Here is a 22,212-nt window from a genome sequence, read left to right on the forward strand (position 1 = left end):
GTTTACACTTTACTTAAGCATTGCGCTAGCTGAGGAAGGTAAATTCATGAAAGCAGTTTTGATCATAAATATGCAAAGTTTTTATTTCATTTACATGGTTGTTGGAATAGGTAAACTATATGCACTTTTATTATACCCCACGCAACAAGTTGCGGAGGGTATAATGTTATTGACCCGTCCGTCAGTCCGTCCGTCAGTCCGTCCGTCAGTCCTGTTTCTTGTCATCGCAACTCCTCTCAAACCACACAACATAATTTCACGAAACCATTTCAGATAATAAGGACATACTATGTAGTTGTGCATATCGACAGGAAATTGCGATTCAATTTTTTTTCTAGAATTACGCCCCTTTGAACTTATTTACTTAAATGTACAACTGCAACAGTTTGTCATCGCAACTCCTTTCAAACCACACAACAGAATTTCTCGAAACCTTTTCACATAATAAGGACATACTATGTAGTTGTGCATATCGAAGGGAAATTGCGATTCAATTTTTTTTCTAGGAGTTACGACCCTTTGAACTTATTTACTTTAATGTACTACTGCAACAGTTTGTCATCACAACTCCTCTGAAACCACACAACATAATTTCATGAAATGTTGTAGATAATACATATACTATGTATATGTGCATATTGACAGGAAATTATTATTCAATATTTGTTCTTATACAATTTTTTTTCTAACACTTATTTAATTTCTCCAGTGAAAATGTGGGGACGTGGGGTATGTGAGCGTGCTCCCTTAGGTTCTTTAATTTTAAATGATTCTTATTTAATGACTATAGTTTTTCATTTGATTCTTGCAACCATTTTAATATGCATATACAAATGTTGTATCTTTCTCTACTGTTGCAACTGTTTTACTTTATATCCATGCTTTATGCTTGTATTCCTATTATACCATGTATACTGGAAAAGAAAGTATATGGTATATCAAATGACACAAAATCAACACTGCACCTGATAAAACAACACTTTTATTGCTGTTCTTCATTTCACACTGATGCCTTCAATATTTAACAAAAATACAAATACTATCATGAATTGCCTAACAATTTCACTGTAAAATGGGAAAACCATTGCAAATTTATGGTAACTTCGAGACCAATTAAAATTAGATAACTTTAAAGTAAATTACGTATGAAAAGGACATAATCGGCAAAGTCACAATGAAGCCTCTATCAAAAATTCTCACATGACGGTAGGTTCAAAAGGCCCCTTAACTATTGTTTAATTATCTAATTTTGCTAAAAAAAACTAAATATTTAATATTTTCAAACAATGAAAAAGGTGCACAACAGAATAATTATATCATAATGAATTGGGTGTTAATGTTCTTCTTCTTCATAAAAATAACTTCATATTTTTTACTTTGTAGATGAAGTTCCAACTGAAATAAAACTAATGACTGACAAAAGATCTGTTGAATTGTACCTTAAATTACTTGAGTCAGGATCTGAGAAAAAGAGGGACATACGTTTGGTAGTAGTTGGAAAGAAAGGGGCAGGAAAGACTTCATTGATTAAAAGATTGTTTGGTGAAGACATTACAGATGTTACCAGTACAAATGGAATAGAAATTCACAAAATTAAATGCAAAGCAAAATCTGATGATGGAATATGGAATAAATTAGATGGTATGATTTTTTTTTATAGTTAATGACAATTACAACAAATGTGTTAAAACGATAAATCAAACAATTCCAATATACTTCTTTTTAAGATCAAATCTTTATTGAAAAATGTAACTTTAAATGTGGACATCTGTATATGCAATTGAGAATAACAAGCCATGCCATGTCTTATAAAAGTTTAAGGTCTTATTGTCCCTAATCAGAAAGTAGGATGCTTTCCAGGTAGCAGTGGTCACATTTATAAAGCTTCTTATTTCAAAAGGTTATTTGAGCTGGTTAAGTTTGTCATTATCTGGTATACTGATGCCTAATGATCTGAGGTTTCAGTCTGGCATATGTATGATGTTTAAGGCTCTGCTGTTTCGTGATTATATCCCTTTCTAAGATAATAAAGCTACCAGGTCAACTTCTTTTTAGTAGGGTTCATCTGAAGTTGACTTCATTTTCATTGTTCTTTGGTCAACATTACTTCTAGTCCTAGATACTATAAGTAATTCAACAACTATATTTGGTATATAGAACAATTGCAAAGTATAAATATCCGTCTGAAAACAGTGGAATAAAAAAAATATCCAACTCCGAGAAAAATTCGTGAAGCAAATGACAAAAATTATAAGCTCCAATATATCAAACAAATGGGTAGCAATTGTCATATTCCTGACTTGATACAAACATTTTCCTATGTAGAAAATGGTGGTGGTGGTCCTTCATTCTTTAAGAAGTTATTACTTACAGATGTTAGGGTGGAATAACATAATATGGCAATTTTATTCTGTAACTGTGTATTGCTTATTTTATACCTTCATCTAACTTAACAGTTTTTCTTTGATAGGGGTCTAAATTGAATCGATAAATAAAGGCAGCAGTAGTATAATGCTGTTCAAAGTCATAAAACGATTGAAAGAAAACAAATAGACTTTTTTTCGAGCTTCATGTTGTACGCAATTTACAGACTTATAATCCACAGATTATACATACAGTGAACATTAGATTTAAATGATAGAAAGTAAACGATAGAATTTTCAGAAAATAAAATGGAAAATAAAGGTAACAGAACTTGTTTCCTTGCTACATGTAAAAAACATAAATATATGTAAATTTACAACATGTTCTATTTTGATAGCTGGTTAATCTGTTTAATTACCCCATACATTATATATGGCTAAGTTGAACAATTGAATCATACAAACAAAAATATGTATATGTGAAAACAGTTATAATAAACTGATAAGATAACATACATTTTTAACCGGATTTTTGTGACAAAAATGTCGGTTATTGATTTGGGGATGCTCGGCGGGCGGCCGGTCGGCCGGTCGGGCGGTCTGCAATCAAATGTTGTCCGGGCATTAACTCATGAAACATTCAACCAAAGATTTTAAAATTTTGATATGTTGTTACTGACTAAATGAAGGTCAAGTTCAATAATGGTGCTTTTGACTTTTACCGTTCAGGAGTTATGGTTCTTGAAAGATTGAAAAATGGCTTTTCCAGTCATGTCCGTGCATTTACTCGTGAACCATTCAACCTAAGCTTTTCAAATTGTAATATGTTGATACTGATGACAAAATGGAGGTCAAGTTCAATAATGATAATTTTGACTTTTACCGTTCAGGAGTTATGGTTCTTGAAAGATTGAAAAATGGTGTTTCCAGTCATGTCCGTGCATTTTCTCATGAACCATTCAACCAAAGCTTTTCAAATTCTGATATGTTGTTACTGATGACAAAATAGAGGTCAAGTTCAATAATGATGATTTTGACTTTTACCGTTCAGTAGTTATGGTTCTTGAAAGATCGTAAAATGGTGTTTCCAGTCGTGTCCGTGCATTTACGCATGAACTGTTCTACCAAAGCTTCCCAAATTTTAATATGTTGTTACTGATGACTAAATGGAAGTCAAGTTCAATAATGATGATTTTGACTTCAGGAGTTATGGTTCTTGAAAGATTAAAAAATGGTGTTTCCAGTCGTGTCCGTGCATTTTCTCATGAACCATTCAAATTTTAATATGTTGTTACTGATGACAAAATAGATGTCAACTTCAATAATGACGATTTTGACTTTTACCATTCAGGAGTTATGGTTCTTGAAAGATTGAAAAATGGCTTTTCCAGTCATGTCCTGTTTGTCTTTTCCAGTCATTTTCTGTTTGTCTTTTTCATTTTTAGCCATGGCGTTGTCAGTTTGTTTTAGATTTACGAGTTTGACTGTCCCTTTGGTGTCTTTCGTCCCTCTTTTATGGTTCTTGAAAGATCGTAAAATGGTGTTTCCATTCATGTTGTTGCAATTACTCACGAACCATTCAATCTAAGCTTTTCAAATTTTAATATGTTGATACTGATGACAAAATAGAGGTCAAATTTGATATTGACGATTTTCTCTTTCACCAATCATCAGTAATGGTTCTTGCGATATTGCCAGGACACAAATAAATGTTAATAAATCCGGTTTGCTGTCGTTATGACAGCCCCTTGTTAGAATAGAAATCTTACAAATGAATGACAATCCTATTTTAAAATTTGCATAATTAAAAAAAGATGTAGACCAATTGTGTATAATGATTGCTATTTTACAATATAAGATGGAGAAAGACATCTGATCTACCTTCAGCAGAGTTTTAGAAAGGCAGGAAAAAAAACAAATATTTGATTTTTAAATGATAGAAAACCATGAAGAAACTGAACCTCAAGCAAGACTATTGAAAGAATACGAGGGAAAACTTCAGGACAAAGGAACAGTTGAAAAACCAATACAATCCCACATTGCAATTAATGACAACACACCGTCAACGAGTTTTGATGTAACAAAGAAATCAAGGACAGTATATCAGCAGCCTGAAATAATGAAATCTCAAAAATCAGCAGATCCGCCACTTACTAACCAGCATCCAGACCAATCACTTGAACAAGCAGGAAGGGATTATGAAGCCATGCAAACTGCTCAGTCCAAAGTTGATCTAACCGACAAAGAGGAGTATGCCACATTACTGCTATGGGATTTTGCAGGAGATGAAGAATTTTACCACACACATCAAACATTTCTCTCACCAGATGCAATTTATCTTGTTGTTACAAAACTGAATGAGGCTGATGACCCTAAAGCCAAAGGTATTTTTTTCATATATATAGATCAATCATCAATTAATACAATGATATGTGGTATGTTTTCTAAGATTTAAAGATATATTCATGTAGACCCTTGTCCTTAAATAGACATATTGATAAAATTATTTCATTGATCATTTTATTTTTTGTAAATTTAACTTATTCGATATTAGCTCATTTGTGAAGCCCTATTAAAAATTCAAAATAGTTGATACATGTTCATGTACATAAAATGATTAAAATGTGTAACTATGATTTATTTAGTATGATGTTCTTTAATGGACTGGACCTTCAATGTAACATTTTAAATAATTGTGTTACTAGATGATGAATTTTCCTAACGTTAAGAATTATAAAAGAAAGATGAAGATTAACTGGTTTTATACATTATAAATGAGTTAGTGTGTGTCTATATTTTTTTATTTTTTTTATTTATGGTAACAATCATGACAATCTACCGAATTTGCACATTTTATTTTCATTTTTTTAAATGTATTTTAAAAAAAATATATTTTAAAAAATGTAATATATATGAATAAATTATTAACTCATTAAAATGTTAATATTTCAGAAGGTAGAGAACCTGGATTCTTCACACGTTATATAACAATGCCTTATGTAATGAAGTTACCGTCTGTCATATATCCATTATCCTTTACGTCATTTTCATGGTTCAGTGACTGCTTTAATAAAATATTAGAACTTTAGTATTCTTAATTTCTGTCTTATTATCAGATATACGATAACTATAACTATGTTTGGCATTTCGGTACCTTGAAGGTCACATCCATCAGACAGTTTTTACTTAACCTCGACATCACTTCATGGATCAATGAACAAGGTTAAGTGTTTTTGTGGTCAAGTCCGTTTCTCAGATACTGTAAGCAATAGGTCTACTACATTTGGTGTATGGAATTATTGTAAGGTGTACATGTCCAAACTGGCAGGTGTCATCTGACCTTGACCTCATGTTCATGGTTCACGTGTTAACGTAACGTTTAAAGCTTTTGTGTTTTCGGTCTGTTTGTCTGATACTCTATGCTGAAGGTCAACTTGATTGGGTGTATGAAAATATTTTACAGTATACATGTCAGTTTGTGGGTTTGCCCTAATGTTCACGAATCATTGCTTCCTGTTAAGTTTTTGTTTTTTTCAATGTTTTTTTAATACTCTAAACAAGATGTCAACTTAATTTGGTGTATGGAATGACTTTGAGGTGTTTTTGTCAGACTGATAGTCATCATCTGAACATGACCTAATTTTTATGGTTCAATGGTCAATCTTAAGTTTTCCTGTCAGGTTAGTTGCGTTTCTTAGATACTATATGCAATAGGTCAAATACATTTAGAAGCCTGGAATACTTGAAGATGTACATGTGTGTCTGGCAGGGTTCATCTGACCATGGCCTCGTTTTATTGGTTCAATGATCAAATCTAAGATTTCCTGGCTAAGTCTGTTTCTTAGATGTACAAAAGGTCAACTACATTTGATGACCTTGAAATCATTTTCTTGGATCATGTTTAATTTATGAGATAGTTGTAGTAAAGCTTTATATTAAGACTATCATCATAATATCAATGGTTAGTAAAGAAAGTGAGACAATTCAGCGTGTGCACTCTTGTTTAAAAATTAATGGATTCATTTATTCGTTAGGAAATATCTAGCGTCCAAGGAATATAAAAAGTGTTTACTCCTTTGCCATTGGATTATTTCAATATATCATAAACTCATATTTGCTTCTACAGCACAGGCATCATATAATAATGCAATGTGCTATTAGGAAGAATGATATATTTTGAAGATTTTCATCATCCCTTTGTACCAGTACCCTCTTATCTATCTATCTTCTCTGGACATCTTTCTTACAACAAACTACAACCTAAATTACACCTATGAAATAATTGCATTATTTCTTTGCAGATTTATTCCGTTTATGGATTGACTCGATACATTGCTACTGCAGACTGGAACAGGACAAAAATGAAGCTGATGACAACAAATTTCCAAACTGCATTGATCCACCAGTAGTTGTCATTGGTACTTGGAAAGATGCTGTTACCTGTGGAATAGAAGAGGTATAATATGAAGAAAATTAATCACATTGCTTCAGTTTATGTCTTGCCTGCGATGAAAGTCACAGAAAGCTAGACATAGGGATTGCTTTTCCGGCAACAGTGGCGACGATGGCGATAACAAGGTGCTCTACTCAAGTAAGTTTGATAGGCACTACATGTGATAGGTCAATGATATTTTCTTAAAGTTGGCATTACTATCAGTAAATATTAGTTTGACGACTATTTATAGGCCTTAGGTCCAGTAGGACAACAGGATGTGACTTCATGGCCAAACTGTAATTTGGCTACTCTCAGTAGTCTTACACTCAACATTGGACAACATGTATAATGCGTCGGCTAACGTCAACTGAAAAATGGCGAGTCTTTGTTAAAAAATTTCATACGCTTACGACATAGTACAAAAAGTAAATAATGTTGATGGTAAACACATTTTGTAGAGAAAAATATATGAGTTTAAATATTATATTCATTTTCAAACGTAGAAAAAAAAGTTAATCTTATTATATCTGAACAGTGAATTTCGGATTTTGATTTTCTGCACTGTAGAATTAAATAGCGATAGTAAAATTATTTACAAAAAATGTCTATCCTTTTGATTTTCGCAGTTGTTTTACATCCTATTTTTATTAGTTTTAGGCATGGCAATCTGTGAAGAAAAGGGGTGTGTAAGATAGGGCAAAAATATGTACCCATTAATATAGGAGTCTCAACTTTTAAGACATATTTAAAATTTTAAAGTGAAATTTAATTTGAAAGTGAATATTCATTCAATTGCAACTTTAACGAAAAGGTGAATCCTAAGAATTTCAACCACTTTAAAAATAACAATATGTGTCAAAAATGCAATGACTTGTCAAATTATATAGATTTTTTTTAAATTGAAGAAGGCACCATTTTCGCATTTTTTTCTATAACGTCTATTGGTTTGCTATAATTATTTGCTGTTTCTAAAACATTTCATCCTTTTTTTTTGTGGATACTTTAATATATTAATCTTTGGTACATCATGTATATGTTATGAAAATATTAGGCACTTCTATCGAGTTGAAATGGGGAACAGACATCTTTATTTTATATGTCGTAACGTCATACTACGAGGTCCCGATCTTCAGAGGGGAATATGAAGTTTTGTTTGACGTCACTTGTGATAGTTTCAACCAATCAAATGTTGATTTCACCAACCAAACCAATATGCAGTGGAATAATAAGTTTTAACTGCCAGTGATCATTTGAAACAGAATTGCCATAATTGACCTAAACCAAAGTTGTTTCAGGATATTGATCAACGTTGTCAATTTCTGGCACTGAAAATGTCAATATTAAATGTCATTGAAATGTGGATTTTTTTCTTCTTTGTGGAAATGTTGTTTATTTAATGCCAAGAAAGTCATGCGATATGTTGAATCCATATCAACGTTATACCAAAAAAAAAACTTTAGGCCTACATCAACCAATATACTTTGAGATCGTTCTTTCGGGATCCATATTTATTCCTTAAATATTGTTACTGGCCTTTGAGTTTATAATGAACTTCTACTCTGAATCTGATCGTTTTTTTATACGCCCGTTTACGGGACGTAGTATGGTATACCGTTTTCCGTCTGTCCGTCCGTCGTGAACATGTCGGCCATTAAAGGGAAACTTCGCAAAAAAATCAAAAATTGATATTATGTTCATTCTGTATAAAAATGCTCAAATTCATGAATATTAAAGTTTTATTCTGCTAGATAAGAGATCACCATCGATTTTAAATTTAGAGTATCAATTCTTTGCGGTCGGCCATTTTGTTACCTTCTCCGAAATGCACCCAAGATATGCCTAAGGACCAAAACTACAGTAACCCGATGTAGTCGTAATTGCGTGTCGATATGTTAATTGAATTGTCAATCGTACGGTTGTTTTATCCGACTAGTTAACTATAACTAAGTTGATACGGAAAATTTTCTTATCTTTTTTTTTAATAACCATGATCTGTTATTTTTAACAATAATGATAATATTGGAATTAGTTAAAAAGTAAAAAATTCAAATCATAAATAAGTGTTCCGTGAAACTTGAATTGTTTTCGGAAATCTAATTAGTTCATAATTCTTTTATGTAATAAACTTTATTAAAAAAAAATAGGATCTTCGCTCCACTGATCACCTGCATGGCTAAAGGTATTACTCCCGAATGTATTGCAGGGGGTGTGACACGTCCAGGTATTCAAGCGATTTCCTGTCGAGCTTGCAAATTCATGCCTCGTTTCACTTCTTAGGGTATTGATCAGTGTACACGGCCGATAACTTATAAATTTCCATTTTGAACTATTAGGTGCATAATATGCATCTCTATCTTGCGTGTCCGAAAGTGATATTATATACTAGTCATTACTAAACTCATACGCTTGTTTATGAATAACATTTCTGATGTAAAGAAAATTATTCATTAAAATATAGATAATACCTAAAAATAAACAACAGATTTGATGAAATAAAAATCTATATACGTATTTTTTGTCAATGGTGAAGGACAGATCGGAACGATACCAGAAATTTTGATTAAAAAAAATGTACGCACTTGTCGACAATTCGTATATACGCCAGGATAAAAAGTTACGGAACTGTAGCGCAAATTCAAATATATACATGTATACATTGTACATAAGAAAGAAACATACATTTTGTGTAAATTGTGGTAAAAGTTTTGTTAGTAGACTAGTCCACGTATGCCAACAGTATGTAATCATCAAATGTCGAAAGACTATTGTATACCAAAAGAAGAAGAAGAGATTTAAATACAGGTCAATATATAACTTTCTTTGGCTCATCGAAGTTATGGACATTTATATATCAATTAAATTGTTCTCGAATAAAGGAAGAAATTCGTCATCATCACAATTGTTCCGACATGCATGTTATATGTACGCAACTGGACGTACACTAATAATCCCTAAGGGATGTGAATATTTTCCAGGAAAACTATAGAGTATCAAAGATTCAAATCAATTTCGGGATTTATTTTCTTTCTTGATATTCAATGACAGCAATTTAAAGAAAAACTGTTTGTCCGCTTTGTGGGTATTCTTGCCAGTTGAAACAGACGTATAATAACATTAAAACATAGGGAAAGATGACATTAAATTCGTTTTGGTTTCTTTTATACATTGTTGGTCAAATAGCTAAAGTATTATATATAATTGTGCCCGATATAGTTACGGTGTGAGACGAGGACTACTTTGTTAAGGACATTCCCGATTATATATAAATTTTGTTGATGTTTTTCACACTTGAAAAGCATATATATGTTCGTAAATTTCGAATCCATTCCAAAAAGATTCTTAATTTTTTGTCATTTTTTGTTAAAAATTTATCAAATATATGAAGTATTCGTGCGTTGTGAGATTTGAAATATTTTGATGAAAACATTAATTCCTAAATAGGTAATTAAAGATAACTTTGGATGGACTAAATTATATAATTGAAATTGTTAATGATCTGTTTGAAATATTTAAGGCTGCCGATCCTAATCTTAAATAGTACAATTTTTAGTTCATACACTCGTGATTAGAAGGCTTTTTTATTTATGAATTTATACTTCAATTAACATAATTAAGTATTTTATCGTTACTGAATTAATCAAAAGTTATAATTCATTTAAAAGTGATCTTATCATGCTTATGCAAAATATAAAAATATACAACAGCTATCCAGTAATTGTGCGACCTTATTATTCCCGTTAATTTTTTTTTTTTTTTTTTTCTTACTCTTCTGCAGGGACGTCTATATAAGTCCTTGATTTCTGGGTCTAAAACTTTGACTGACTCCAGTTTTCAATTCATCCGAAATGTTGTTCACACCTTCAAGCCAGTAAACCGTGACGCCTAGATTTCACTGAATGAGGATCAAAGGATTAGAATTACATAATGATAATCCTTAAATTACCTTGAGTTAAGCGACCACTCAACATTCTTTAGGTGTCACATAACAATACACATTTTATTTCCACCGTACAAGCAAGTGAAAATGTTTGCTGGAATGAAGCAAAAAGGTCAGAATACAAACGTGTATTTTTATTACACTATTGATCATGTCAATTTCATTTGTTTGTTTAAAGTATTTGTAGAAAAAATCATAAAAATGTTCTATTGTATGAATTAATTTTATTATTAAAATTCGGTTTAAAATATCCACACGATCTAATTTTAAAAGTTGCATGGCTATCACTTATTTTTCGTTGGTTAATAGCTACACCAAAAGTCGTCGATGCGCTTTAAATTGCGTTATTAGATGGTTAACGAACAAGACTTAAATGAGATATTTTCACTCCCGGCATGTATCAAAGACTTAAACTACGTCACATAAGTCAGGAAGTTTCAAGAAATAAAATTAATTATTCCCAATTTTCTCCTTTATTAGATTTCATATCAAAATAAAACTTGGTGAATATGTTTTTTATGGTATTATGAACATAATAAGATGAAAAGTGAAAAATCGCGAATTATCCCTTTAACTCGAAAACACTTTAACCAATTGCATAAAACTTTGGTGAATTGTTATATCTACGGACATGAGCTTGTTTTTTTTATATATTTTAGATTTTACGTTTCTGAATTACAGGGTTTTATTCATAAAAAAGGGGGATTTTCAAGTTTTTGGACAAAAAATCAAAAAATGCTTTCAGCAGTTCTTATGCAACTTTGGTGAATTGTTTATATCTATTGCTGTAAGCTCCGTTTCGAATTTTATAAATCTTACATCTTACATTTTTGAGGTATGGGGTTTTATTCATTAAAAAGGGGGGGGGGGGGGATTTTCCAGTTTTCCGACAATCACTCAAAAATGCTGTCAGCAATGCTCATGAATTGTGAATATTTATTAATTTAAGCTCCCTTTACATTTTCATAAATTTCTGATATGACATTGATAATTAATTGAACTTTATTTGTTTATAGGGCCATCATTAAAAATATTTTTGTTTCCCCTCCCCGACTGAGGTTATCAGGGTATGGGTAGGTAGGTAGGCAAATTATTTAATTTGATTTCTTGATTTAATTTTTCTATTTTGAATTTTTACAAAATTCAACAGGTAAGATAAGTCAAGAAAAGTGGGGTATTCCCTGTATTCAGTGTACACCCCAGTGTTCTGATGTTAAAAACAGTATACACTGGGACCTCCTTTTTCCTATTCATTTTATGGTATGAAATCTACAAAAGCACACATCCTTCATGTGATAACAATGTGTAATGAAAGCAAGTGTTTAATTAGTTAAAAATCAAGCTTATTTCAAGTCTAATTTGATGCATAACTCACAACAAAACAATTCCTGTGTTCACCAATTCATACCTTGATCATCAATTATGAGATGACAAAAAGATATGTTAATGACTTGGGAATTAAAATTTAATGTATAAAAATTATCAATAGAAGTGAACATAATTCAGTTATGTTCAGTTGCACCTGGATCATGCAGCTTGGTCAATAAATTCCTAAACAAAAGATTTGTATGTTTTTTCGAGTTCTAGAAAAAAAACAAGGCTTCAGTTATATGTTTTGTTGTTCCTAGAATACTTTAAGTATTTACAAATTCAACTGATGCAGTAATAACGTAAAACGTGCCCTTTTGTAAATTTCATGCCATAAATTGAAAAATACAAACACTTTTAAACTGGTCTTGTTTACACAAGAGGTGAAAGCAGGGAATTTACGTATCCAACATTTTCTGACTTGTGCCCAACCTGTTCGAAGTAAGAAAAAGTAGATTGATTTCAAAACACGATTCAGACCATTTTTACTGAAAGATTTTATCCTTTAAACAGGAACAGAGGTAAAAGACAAAGCCAATCAAGGTGCACTCAGTGAGTTGAAAGATGCTTCAGATTTTTTATTTTCAAATATCACCCTTGCACACAACACACAAATCGTGTAGCAAGGCAGTTTGTTTTCCTTGAGTCCAAATCATATAGACGCTTCAATGCAAAAATGCCTTGATAAAAAACGCTTGTTGATTACAGCATCGGAAAGGTATGACAAAAAACCAATGCACGTTTACTACAGCATCGGAAAGATATCACCAAAAACCAACATGATAGCAAAAAAAAAATTTTGGACAAGAATAGCCAATAAAATTTTTCGACTCGTGGCGATTCTACTGGGTCGGTGGTGGGAGGGGAATCAAACAATATTTTATTTTTGGCCTAGTCTGACAACAGATTTACTAAGTATTGCGCAATTGCACAGTGTATTGTTTAACAGCAAGAAATCGTTAATTGAAAATCAATTCAATTCATATAACTTATTTCAAGTTTTATGATTACATTGTATTCTAGTTTATATTCTTTATGACTTTACTTTGTAAGCATTCCATCTCTTGTGGCATGAATATTGATATATCTATGCATAGGGGTAATACAATTTGCTATTATAGGTAGGTGGCGGGAGGGGGATCCGGGTCCGTTCGCACTAGTACCTCTTCGCCCTGGGTCATTTTGCCCTGATACCCATTGACCCTGTTCTTTTATTTTGTTTAGCTGTCTTGTTTGATGTAAATTATTTGAATAAAGTATGTAAAAGTTTGTTGACAATTTTGTGAATAAACCGCATAAGTCATAACATGGGAGGTAGTAAGATTTTTTTCTTGATAAACTTAATTTATTTGCATCCATAATACCATTGCTACATATACAAATGCTTTTATTTCTAAATATATTTTCACTTTGGCATACAGATGCAGCCTATTAATTTTCAGTCTGTCTTGTGTCATGTTATTTAGGAGCCTTTTATACATGTAGCTTACTATGCTGTATTGGTTATTGCTCTTAGTTGAAGGCCGTCACTCATTAACCTTTTCGTCTTTTAGTATCTGGTAGAGAGTAGTCTTTTGTTCACAAGTTGTGTGGTTATCATTTTTCCGGAGACAGAGCAGGTACCTAAGACCAAAATCCGAATGTTATCCATCAGTGGTTGGTGTCAATGGTGGATTCAATATATGAATAGGAAATGTCAAAAATTATGAAAATGGGATTTCAATTTTTATGTTTCATATCATTTAACACCTTTTATTGGCTTTTAAATAATTGTTTGGGATAGCACTTATTTGAAAATAAACGACAATAAAGACAACAACACCCATCAATTACCGCAAGGTATTAATTTAATGTGGTCGACATGTTTCGCCAATAAGCATGGCCTCTTCAGGACAATATTACATATGGAATCAAACAGTGAAGTACACATTTTGCGGTTGTGTGGTTCGCCGAAAGTAACGTAACAATAGAGGTTGTGATGATGACGTTATAGATCTAAACAGAAAGTGAAAGTAAAATAATCTAGTTAAGTTAGAAGTGAAGTCAATAAATTTATTAATGATGTGGTTAGCTGCTTTCCTCACACGTCTGTGTCGTTGTTATCATGGAGGTTTCTAGTGGTATTATTGTAGAAATGATGAAAGTAGATCATAAAATGTCAGTTCATTTCCAAATTGGACAACACCCCACTAGCCATCCCGTACCAATTGAACTGAATTTGCTCCAAGGGAGGTACTGCTTCCAATTGCGTTGGTAATAGGGTGTTGTTGTCTTTATTGTCATTTATTTTACTTATATAGTGAAAGAAAACTGTGAATACCTTATGGTATCCAACCGCTATTACCCAACCGCAGAATTAACACTTCAGGTGTTGGTTCACCCTATATAAATTCAAATTTATTTGAAAATAATGAACTGAATATCTGAAATAAGCCTTTACCATTGTGTGGCATAAAGTTTAAGAATCCTAGAATGTCATAAATGCAACTTTACAATGTGGAATGCAAAATCCAACGTCAAACAATGGCCGCCATTACGTGTTCACATCGTCGTCCATCTGAATCATATCACTGAGCACCGAAATCCTTACTCAGACCCTTCTGGTTGTCCTACTGGTCATGGTAGAAATTTCATATCAATATTAGTAGTCCCCTACCGACATTATGTGGAAGGGAACTTTATGTTTGTTTTGCACTCTGTCTGTCTGTCTGTCTATCCATCATTCCAGCAATTTTTTTTTCTTTTCTATTTCTTCATGTTTGAATAAATTGGTTTTATATTTTCATATAGTTCAATTATGGCCAGTTTAATCAAGTTTAAATTTTGTTCCTGTCTGATGATTTGCGCTTTTTTCCTCAAACTGAAATATATTGGTTTGATATTCACTATTTAAATGGGAATTATGTTCAGTTTGGATGATTTTTGTCGAGCCTGCAACTTTTGTTGCAGAAAGCTCGACATAGGGATAGTGATCCGGCGGCGGCGGTGTTAGCTCACTTCTTAAAAGATTTATATTTTAGAAGGTGAAAGACCTGGATGCTTCATACTTTGTATATAGATGCCTCATGATACGAAGTTTCCGTCAGTCACATGTTCAATGTCCTTGACCTCATTTTCATGGTTCAGTGACCACTTGAAAAAAAAGTTCAGAATTTTTGTAATCTTGAATTCTCTCTTATTATAAGTAATAGGATAACTATATTTGGTATGTGCGTACCTTGCAAGGTCCTCATGCCCGTCAGACAGTTTTCACACTTGACCTCGACCTCATTTCATGGATCAGTGAACAAGGTTAAGTTTTGGTGGTCAAGTCCATATCTCAGATATTATAAGCAATAGGGCTAGTGTATTCGGTGTATGGAAGGACTGTAAGGTGTACATGTCCAACTGGCAGGTGTCACCTGAGCTTGACCTCATTTTCATGGTTCAGTGGTTATTGTTATTTTTTGTGTTTTGGTCTGTTTTTCTCATACTTTATGCAATAGGTCTACTATATTTGTTGTATGGAATGATTGTAAGGTGTACATGTCTAGCGGGCAGATATCATCTGACCTTGGCCTCATTTTCATGGTTCAGTGGTTATAGTTAAGTTTTTGTGTTTTGGTTTGTTTTTCTCATACTTTATGCAATAGGTCTACTATATGTGTTGTATGGAATGATTGTAAGGTGTACATGTCTAGTGGGCAGATGTTATCTGACCTTGACCTCATTTTCATGGTTCAGTGGTCAAAGTTATTTTTTTAAGTTTTGGTCTTTTTATCTAATATTATATGCCAAAGGTCAACTATATTTGGTGTACTGAAATATATTATGATCTAAATGTCAGTCCCGCAGATTTTATTTGACCATGACCTCAATTTCACGGTTTATCGCACAGTGTTAAGTTTTTGTGTTTTGGTCTGTTTTTCTAAAACTTTAAGTAATAGGTCAACTATATTTGTTGTATGGAAGCATTGTTAGCTGTACATGTCTGCCTGGCATGGTTCATCTAACCTTGACCTCATTTTTATGGTCTTTGTTTAGCTATCTTGGTTAATGTTAAGTTTATGTGACAGTTGTAATAAAGCTTTATACTTAGGACTATCAACATAATATCAATGATTAGTAAAGAAGGCGAGACATTTCAGTGTGTGCACTCTTGTTTTGCAGTGTTATTGGTTTTCTGCAGCCTTAAGACAAATAATAAATTTTTTCCACAATTTATTCCATCATGCTTATGAAGATTTTGATTTGATATTTGTTACATAGTTTACACCATGTCAAGTTATAGATCAAAGTTTGCATTTTGTTCCAGTACAATGATTTTTTAACTGGTAGGGGACTATGTATTGCCATGAAATACTCTTAGAATGCTTGTTAAAATATCAAATGAATCATCAGATTAATTTTCTAAAACATTTCAAGACAGTCAAATCCAAACACAATGTGTTCAGTATCATCTAAAATAGAAACTGTGTTCTTTCAACATGTTCAACAAAAAATACCATATTATATATAAAATCATAGATATAATTTCATTTATAGCACTCATTTATCTATTTTATTGTGGTAAACAAAGAAAATATTGTATTTTGTAGCTTGAGAATGCATGCCATGAAAACCTTTGGCAGTATACCGAGAATCTGTCAGAAGATGAACGTGGACATATAAGAAGTAAATACTTTATTTCAAATAAAAAAGATGATAACCATGTTTTCCTGCAAATACGACAAGACATTTTAAACTTAGCCAGATCAATGAGAACATGGAACACAGATTATCCTTTGAAATTCATTCAGCTGGAACAACGACTGCAAGAGAAGAAGAAGGAGTTACCAATCATTTCCTACCAGGAAATTATGCACATGTCTGCTGCTACTCCAAAACCTCTAAGTGAGGAAGAACTGAGGTTATTCTTGGATTTTCACCACGAAATAAGAGCTTTGGTTTATTTTAAAGATCTTCCAGATTATATTATTTTAGATACGCAATGGTTGTCTGATGCTTTTAAATGTATAGTAACGGCCAAAAAATTTCGAGCTGCCAATATTAGAAATCAAAAAAGCTGGGAAGAATTTTACCACAGAGGAAAATTAGATAAAGAAGTATTAGAAGATATTTTTGAAAATGAGAAAAACATTTTGAATAAACATAAAGACTATATCCTTAACGTAATGGAGAAATTTGATATTGTTATATGCCCAAACAAAAGTGAGGGTTCTGGTGAAAAGCCATGTTACTATGTACCTTGCCTTATTAAAGCAGAACCTGTGCAGGATATTTACAAAATGTTTAAAGTGCCAGAAGATGCCCGTAACAGATCGACATGGTTGTGTTTCAAATTTAAGTTTCTACCGCCACATCTTAAGCATCATTTGATTGCTACACTGTGCAGGAAGTATGATATCGCAGAAGTTGCTGTCCCTGAAAATAAGAAACGGCAAATTGCCCTTTTTAAGGATAGTGCGGTCTTTGAGTTACAGAAGACGAAATTGAGAAAATTGCTTGTTTCGACATGTCCAAACTCAATTCAGATTCAGGTTTTGGAATTTGGGAAAGGAATGGAAAAAGAATTGTACAAAGACATTGCTGACTTTGTTAAGTTGGAATTAGAAAATATAATACTTAAAAGATTCAAGATGTCAAATGTTGAATTTGATAAAAAATGGGAATGTGGCCTTACAAAACCTGAGTTTGTGACAGGTTGTAATGACTTTAGTGGAGAGGAGATTACAGAATATTTCTGTGAGACATGTATAACACCGCACAAATTTATTGGTGAATGGTCAGAGGAACAAAATAAAGCACTCTCTGTAAGTGAAATATTTAAATGTAATATAAACATATTAGCTAGTAACTTTCTCCAAAAACACAATAGGCATTGTCAGTCAGGGATATTTCTAATACATCTCATGTTTATTTACTTGACAATTTAAGAACTATTTACTTCGATTTTAATTTTCTTTTCAATGTTTGAATAATCTCCCCTTAAGGAGGCTGGGGCGTTTTAATTAGAATCCATAGAATTTTTTAATAATTTGTCAAAATAAAGTTTGAATCATGCTTTTTTCAAAAATATTATAAAAAGTATCAGTCACTGGAATTTTTATCGTGCTACAGGTTGTGCAAAATTGTTAGGTTTTGTATTGTATAGGTAATGCAAGGAAAATCAAATTATGTGTAATAAAAAGAAAACTACATGATACATTGTACAATTTAAAAAAAATAATGTGAGAAGATAGCTCTTGTAACATGCTTTCAGATAAGTAAAAGAAAAAATGGGGTCACTTAACTTGTTTTCTTGCTGCATATTAAAATAGGTATATTCACAACACTTTCTATTATCATGATTATAACATTACTTTATCTGAGTTATCTCCCCCACTATCTGAGTTATCTCCCCTTATTTTGCAAAGTTGAAAAAAATTAATCAAACACAAATATGGTGTCTTTTAGAAATTACAGCCGTAATAGATAGTTTTCTATATTTATATCAAAGGTCTTACACATAAATTGCATACTACTTTCAAAATTTGCACATTTATTTAAAGAAATAGACCAACTGTTATCTGCTACTTCAAAATCCAAGCTGGAGGAAGACACCCGAGACTTAAGACAGTTTGTCATGAATAGTAAAGACTACTATAAATGGCAGACATGTAATTTAACACTTATTTGCATCAATGTATTTAAGAGACTTTCAAGAAAATGTGATGTTTGTCTCGTCAGAAAGTCGCAGTATGCAAGACATAGGTATTATTATCAGCGTCAGCGATGTAAAATATTTGTATAAAGCGTTATATTTCAGATGATAGAAGACCTTGATGATTCATACCTTGTATACAGATACCTTATATTACGAAGTTTTCATCTGTCATCTGTCCATTGTTCTTGACCTCGTGTTCATGGTTCTGTGACTGTCTGGAAAAAAAAATGTTGTCATGCAAATTTCTCACTTACCGCGAGTAGAAGGAAAAATATATTTTGTATATAATAATAATAAAAATTTATTTAAAGAGTTAGTTACAATAAACCAATCGTCCCTGAGGCCCTCAAATACAAATTACAATACAATCAAAACAGATATTTACACATAGTTAATTTACAGTCATGTAGTTCAATGCAATATATGGGTTCCTTGCAATGACTACATGTCTGTCATAATGAATTCACCTAACCTTGATCAGTGATCAAGGTTAAAATTAAGACCTGTTTCACAGATACTAAAATCAACAATATCAATGAATATGTGGTGTATGGAATGATTGCAATGGTTACAATTTTTGTAATTGTCAGTCTGGCAGGTTTTGTATGACCTAGACCTCATATGTATGGCTCATTGGTCAATGTTAAAAGTCTGTGATTTGCTCTATTTATCAAGTACTATAAGCACTATATACACTATAGGCATGATAGGTGGTGTATGGAATTATTGTAACGTGAACATGTCCGTCTAGCTGGTATCATCTGACCTTATTATCATTTGTTTGGTTCATAAGTCAAAATTAGATTGTGTTTTTATCTATCATTCAAGTATTATAAGCAAAAGCAACTTTATTTGATGTATGGCATAATCATGATAATTGTAACATGTGAATGTCGGTCTAGCAGGTATCATCTGACCTTAGGCTAATTTTCAATAGTCATTGGTCAATGTTAAATTGTTGTGTTTTAACTATTGTCAATAACCATCAGACAACTGTCACTTATATTTGATGTATTGTATAGGTGTAAGTGTACATATTAGAATAAGGAGATTTGGTATTTACAAAACTGGATATAACCAATTATATGTCCACCTGACGTTACTTCATTTTCAGGAATCTGTTGAAATTTTGTTTTTATGATATTTGTAGTAAAATTTTAAAGATTTTCAACATAAAATGGTCAGTAAAGCAAAGAGATATATCAACGTGTACTCTTGTCTTTAACTTAAAGCAATATGTTTGGCGAATGGAATGGTTGTGGGGTGTATATGTCTATCTGACAGGTATCATTTGACGTTGACCTCATGTTCATGTTTATTAATTTTGAGTTTTCCTTGTTATGTTTTCTTCTTAGATGCCATACAGTCAGGGGTACTACTTAAACAAGTGATTTCAGACTCACTTCTTTGAGTGATTTTGGCTGTGAAATATTAAGAATTTTCACACAAACTTTTTTAGATCACTGAAAAAAGTAATTTAAGTAGTTAGAATGTATAATCACTTCAATAAGTGTTTATAACATTTTTTTGATATTTTTCCCTCAAGTTTACTTTTTTTTATTGATAAAAAGACAAGGATTCCATTGAAAAAACAACTATGAAAGTACAGAAATTGTCTTTTGCTTGATAAGCCTGTCAGTTTTTACAGTTTATTTTAATATGCAAAAACTGGAATAATTTGCAAAACAAGACATAACCTTGAAAAAGATCATTCTAACTCTTAGTCTGATAGTAAGAGTAGTAGTTAATGAATATTTGATTACAGAACAATTCCTACGGGTACCTTTAAAAGCTTTAGCGCACTAACTTACTGCCCAAGCGCACTGGTGAAATTGATACCTAAAGATAAAGGGATAATTGATCTTAATAATGTAGGAAAATTATAGAGAAGTTTGTCAACATATGGAAAATTAATGAAATTAGCTTTTGAAGATTAAAGGAAACACCAAAATCTCTTGAATATAAGTCATGTATGTGATAACTGAATATAAAAAAAATCACTGAAATAGGTCATTATGAAATCACTTGTTTAAGACATTCTTGTGTTTCTTTATTATTAAGTTATAACCTTGTACATGTAGTTACAGCAAACCATTCATGTTAACAGGAATTAAAAGAGACTTTATTGTCTTAGGAAAACATTACTGTCAAGCCAGGACTGGTTTTTTGTTGTTTTGTATTTTGCAAAGAAAGTTAAATAATGCGAGAAATATGAATGACAATCCAGTGGTGACGAAAACTATTTGTATCGAGCTATTTTTTTTAAAGGAAATAAGACATGGAATCTCCATATCTTGCATATAGATACCTCATGTTTGACATTCCTATCTGTCATGTTTCCGTTGTCCTTGAGTCTTGACTTCATTGTCATGGTTCAGTAACTCATGTAGATGCTTGAAAAAATGTTTTTGTAATGTAAATTGTTCACTTATTATGAGTTATAGGATGTTTTGTTTATGAGTTTCTTGCAAGGTCTACATGTCCGTTAAACAGGGTTTACCTGTCTTAGACCTCATGTTGTAGATCATTATTTAAGATTAAAGTTGATTATGTTTGTTTCTCAGATACTCTAGATAGTAGGTCACCTATATTTGGTTTATGGAACACTTGTAAAGACTGTGTAATCTGACCCATGTTCTTTGTTCATTGATCAATGTTATTGTTGTCATGGTGAAGTCTGTTTCTAAGATACTATAAGTCACAAAGTCAACTGTATGGGATATATGGAATAATTGTAAGGTGTAAGTGTATGTCTAGCCGGGTTTATCTGATCATGACCGTCTTTTAATGATTCATTGTTCAAAATTAAGTTTTTATGGTTTGGTTTGGTTCTTTTACTATAAGACAATGGTATTTGGTGTATGAAATAATTGTAAGATGCACATTAATGTCTGGCTTGGTTTATTTGACCTTGACCTCTTTTTAATGGATATTTGATACAGTTGAGTTTAGGTGATACTTGTAGTAAAACTTAATCTTGAGGATAATTAATATGAAACCATACACTCTAAGTAAGGTAATCAAGACATTTCACCCTGTGCACTCTTGTAACAGATTTTTAACAAAACAGTGACCTTGTTTTTACAGACAAAAATGTATCTGACCATGTTGTACGTTTACCTTCTTGTGTTTCTAAACTATTTAAGAATGCATTAGGGATACATAGTAAATATGAACGGTCTTAATTGTAAAGGCTGTTCATATTTACTATTATGATTTACAACAAATGACTCCGACTGAACCTGATTTTGGCTGTTGTTTTTTTTATTTTTTACAGTTTTCCAATTTTTAACTGCCATATTATTGTAAAACACACATATAAAGGGTTTAGGAGTCAATGAATTGCACAATTGAACTCTTTGTTGTGCAGCTGTATCAGTTTGAGCAAGTTGAGTACTGTTTCAATAACCACTCCCTGTATGAT

At 32.0% G+C, this 22,212-nt stretch overlaps 1 protein-coding gene across 2 annotated transcripts in view; it reads left to right on the plus strand.

Annotated features, from left to right (window-relative positions):
* Positions 1-22,212, plus strand: part of LOC134691303 (uncharacterized) — a 259,838-nt gene that overhangs the window by 32,580 nt on the left and 205,046 nt on the right. For both annotated transcript variants that reach the window (XM_063551753.1, XM_063551755.1), the window contains exons 6-9: positions 1,384-1,641; positions 4,304-4,747; positions 6,665-6,819; positions 16,681-17,895. In XM_063551753.1, the coding sequence (XP_063407823.1) occupies positions 1,384-1,641; positions 4,304-4,747; positions 6,665-6,819; positions 16,681-17,895 (2,072 nt within the window). The remainder of the gene's footprint in view (positions 1-1,383; positions 1,642-4,303; positions 4,748-6,664; positions 6,820-16,680; positions 17,896-22,212) is intronic.

Source organism: Mytilus trossulus, chromosome 11 (assembly GCF_036588685.1).
Source record: "Mytilus trossulus isolate FHL-02 chromosome 11, PNRI_Mtr1.1.1.hap1, whole genome shotgun sequence".
In the NCBI taxonomy this organism is placed as follows: domain Eukaryota; kingdom Metazoa; phylum Mollusca; class Bivalvia; order Mytilida; family Mytilidae; genus Mytilus; species Mytilus trossulus.